The 2,974-nt window shown below is 44.3% G+C and overlaps 1 protein-coding gene across 1 annotated transcript in view; it reads right to left on the bottom strand.

Moving 5' to 3' along the window:
* The window catches only part of LOC118431634 (sodium-coupled neutral amino acid transporter 9-like), a 25,786-nt gene that overhangs the window by 5,047 nt on the left and 17,765 nt on the right, over window positions 1-2,974 (bottom strand). The window contains exons 8-11 of the mRNA XM_035842875.1: window positions 2,645-2,732; window positions 1,920-2,173; window positions 1,393-1,497; window positions 463-569 (exon numbers count right to left, since the gene is read on the bottom strand). Of these exons, the coding sequence (XP_035698768.1) occupies window positions 463-569; window positions 1,393-1,497; window positions 1,920-2,173; window positions 2,645-2,732 (554 nt within the window). The remainder of the gene's footprint in view (window positions 1-462; window positions 570-1,392; window positions 1,498-1,919; window positions 2,174-2,644; window positions 2,733-2,974) is intronic.

Here is a 2,974-nt window from a genome sequence, read left to right as displayed (position 1 = left end):
GTTCTTGGGGTTCTGGACGTTTCTAGTTATGGACAGCACACAGTTGTGGATGAAGTACGCCAAAGCTAACGTTCCGGTTAGTGCAGGGAAGTAAGAACTAATCTCTAGTGATAGAGAAAAACAACAAAACAAAATAGAAAACGACGGTTTGAACAGCAGAAATGATGTTTGATTCTGATTTGTGATCATTGCCATTGACATTGTCATTTCGTCAATCAGCTTGTGCAATTGTGAGTTAATCAATCAATCAATCAACTCACTGCCAAGATTTATTGATTTATTGTCAATAAATGTTTGTCTTGATTGGCTAGATTTTGGTAGGATTTTGAGAAGACATGTTTCTGGCTAAATGCATGGATGTTGTTGTCCAATGTTTCCACGGCAACAGGGACCTGGTGATACCAAAAATGCTGTTCAATGTCATCCTAAGGTCAGGGCGGAAGCGTCATTCCGGCGACTCACGTTGTTTTCTGGGTGTTTCTGATTCCGACAGATGGACACCGCGGCATTGTGGATGAAAAACGCCAGGGCTAAAGTTCCTGTCAGGATTGGGAAGTATTCGCTGGCCTCTGAAAGGGACAAGACAGACAACATGGCTGCTCACAGTCAACGTCAAGGGGGAGGGGGGCAGAGAAACCAACCAACATGTTTGGGGGGATGGGGGCAGGATTGGGAAGTATTCTCCGGCCTCTGAAAGGGACAAGACAGACAACATGGCTGCTCACACTCAAGGTCAATGGGGAGGGGGGCAGAGAAAATAACCAACATGGCTGCTCACAGTCAAGGTCAAAGGGGAGGGGGGCAGAGATACCAACCAACATGTTTGGGGGAGGGGCAGGATTGGGAAGTATTCGCTGGCCTCTGAAAGGGACAAGACAGACAACATGGCTGCTCACACTCAAGGTCAAGGGGGAGGGGGGTGGCAGGCAAAACCAATCAATATGGCAGCTTTCAGTCAAGGGTATGGGGAGGGGTGCAGGATTGAAAAGCATGCACTGGCCTCTGGAAAGGACAAGTCAAGGTCATAGGGGAGGTAGGTAGGAGGAGAAACCAACCAACATGACTGTTTGGGGGAGGGGGGCAGGATTGTGAAGTATGAACCAGCCTCTAGATTGAACAACACAAACAACATGGCTACCTACAGTCAAGGTCATGGGGAATGACTGAAGACTACAGAAATCTCACTAGCTACTGGAAGAATAAAAGAGGACAACATCTGCTCACAGTAAAGGTTGTGGGGGAGGGGGGAAAGACATCATGCAATTGTATTGTAATGATTTCCATACAATTCGGCTATCTGCTAATCACTTTTTCATCACAAGGAGTCAACAACAACATGCAAACAAAACAACAATATTCCCCCTACAAGCCAGTTCCACCTGTCTGACTCACCCGTGACGTCCACGTCCTTGCCCGTATGGCTGAAGTCCAGGTGGATGCCCCACTGGGCGGCCTTCACACTCACAAACACCAGCAGGTACACCACAGACATCGTGCCTGCAACACAAACGTCCTTTCTCTCATAATGGCGCTTTTCAACTTCTTAACAAGGCAAAATCTAACTTATGTACCAGGTTTCACGATAATCCATACATAGCTTCTTGAGCTAAGCTGCTAAAGTGCATACATTTGTATAAACATACCAAAAACACTAATAACTCTATGATGCTTGTCTATACAAGCAATTGCGATGCTGTCACGGCGACGCAGTGGTAGGCAAAAAGCAGGTGTTAGGCGAAATATCTATTTACATATTAACCAGTAGTTTGGTCTGCTTAAATGAATAACAATTTCTAATCCAATCTACTGATGTCCTGGTCGTAATATGTACTGAATGTAATGAATACCCTGGACGTAAACAATAACAGCAATGGCTCGTATGGAGATGGGCTGTTTTACTAGAGATTCAACAATCTTACCAAGGGCATTAAACTTGGTAAAGAAAGTTGGCGACTTGAAGTTCAGCAGAGGGAAGACCAGGATGATGAGGAAGAAGGGAACTGTCTTGACGCGCTCCCAGACGTGGTGGAATGTGTCGTCGGGCGTCGGCACTTGGAACATACCACTCATGTTCCCCGTGTGGGGTGTATGGGATGAGTTCAGTGGGCAGAGCACTGTGGTGGAAAAATACATGTTAATTATTAGTCCATAGGAAAGCACGCCTCTCATTGGTCTATGTGGAACATACAATGTTTGTCATTGGTCTACACAAAAGATGTCTGTCATTGGACCACATTAAAAGACAGGTCTGCTATTGGTTCACACAGAAACTGAGGCCTACCATTGGTCCACACGAAACACGTCTTCATTGGTCTATAACACTAGTTGACCTTTATCCACGGGGAATGTAAATCCATTGTTTTTAAATATTGGGTTTCTAGGAATATCAAATCGACTGACCGTGCAATATATTTTGAAAATAACTGCAATATTTTGAAAATATTTCAGTTTGAAACCATCATCCGTTAACTTGATATCCCTAAATACTCTATTTTTCTAAACAACGGATATAGGTTACAATTTCACTGCAAAGTTCCACAGCGAATCATAAGGTCATGTGATGTAATGCAGACCCAACCATTCCGGGTGCGGGGGTGCCTCACACACAATTACACAAGGTGTCTGCTCATCCTATCATAATTACGGCCTAAGACTTTGGCAGTACAGAATCTGATGTGTGTTCTCACCTTCGGTGGAAGCAGACGTCTCGTTTCCTGACGCATGAATATTTTCTGGAATCAGAAGTTCACAAGAGAATGAGTAAGTCAACCCCTGTAGCTTTCACCAAACAAGTTGCAGCTAACAATGAAACTTTGAGGTAAGGAAATGTTGTAAATTTACCGTGCATTCTATCAGCATCATACTTGCTTTTTTTGGCATGGCATAAAAAGTGCACTAGGCAATGCGAGAAATTTCCAGAAACTTTTCCAGACCACACTACATTAAGTTAAGGGTTTCATCAAGGCCCATCACT

Source organism: Branchiostoma floridae, chromosome 15, assembly GCF_000003815.2.
Source record: "Branchiostoma floridae strain S238N-H82 chromosome 15, Bfl_VNyyK, whole genome shotgun sequence".
Classification (NCBI taxonomy): Eukaryota; Metazoa; Chordata; class Leptocardii; order Amphioxiformes; family Branchiostomatidae; genus Branchiostoma; species Branchiostoma floridae.
This window is presented reverse-complemented; position numbering and strand designations above follow the sequence as displayed.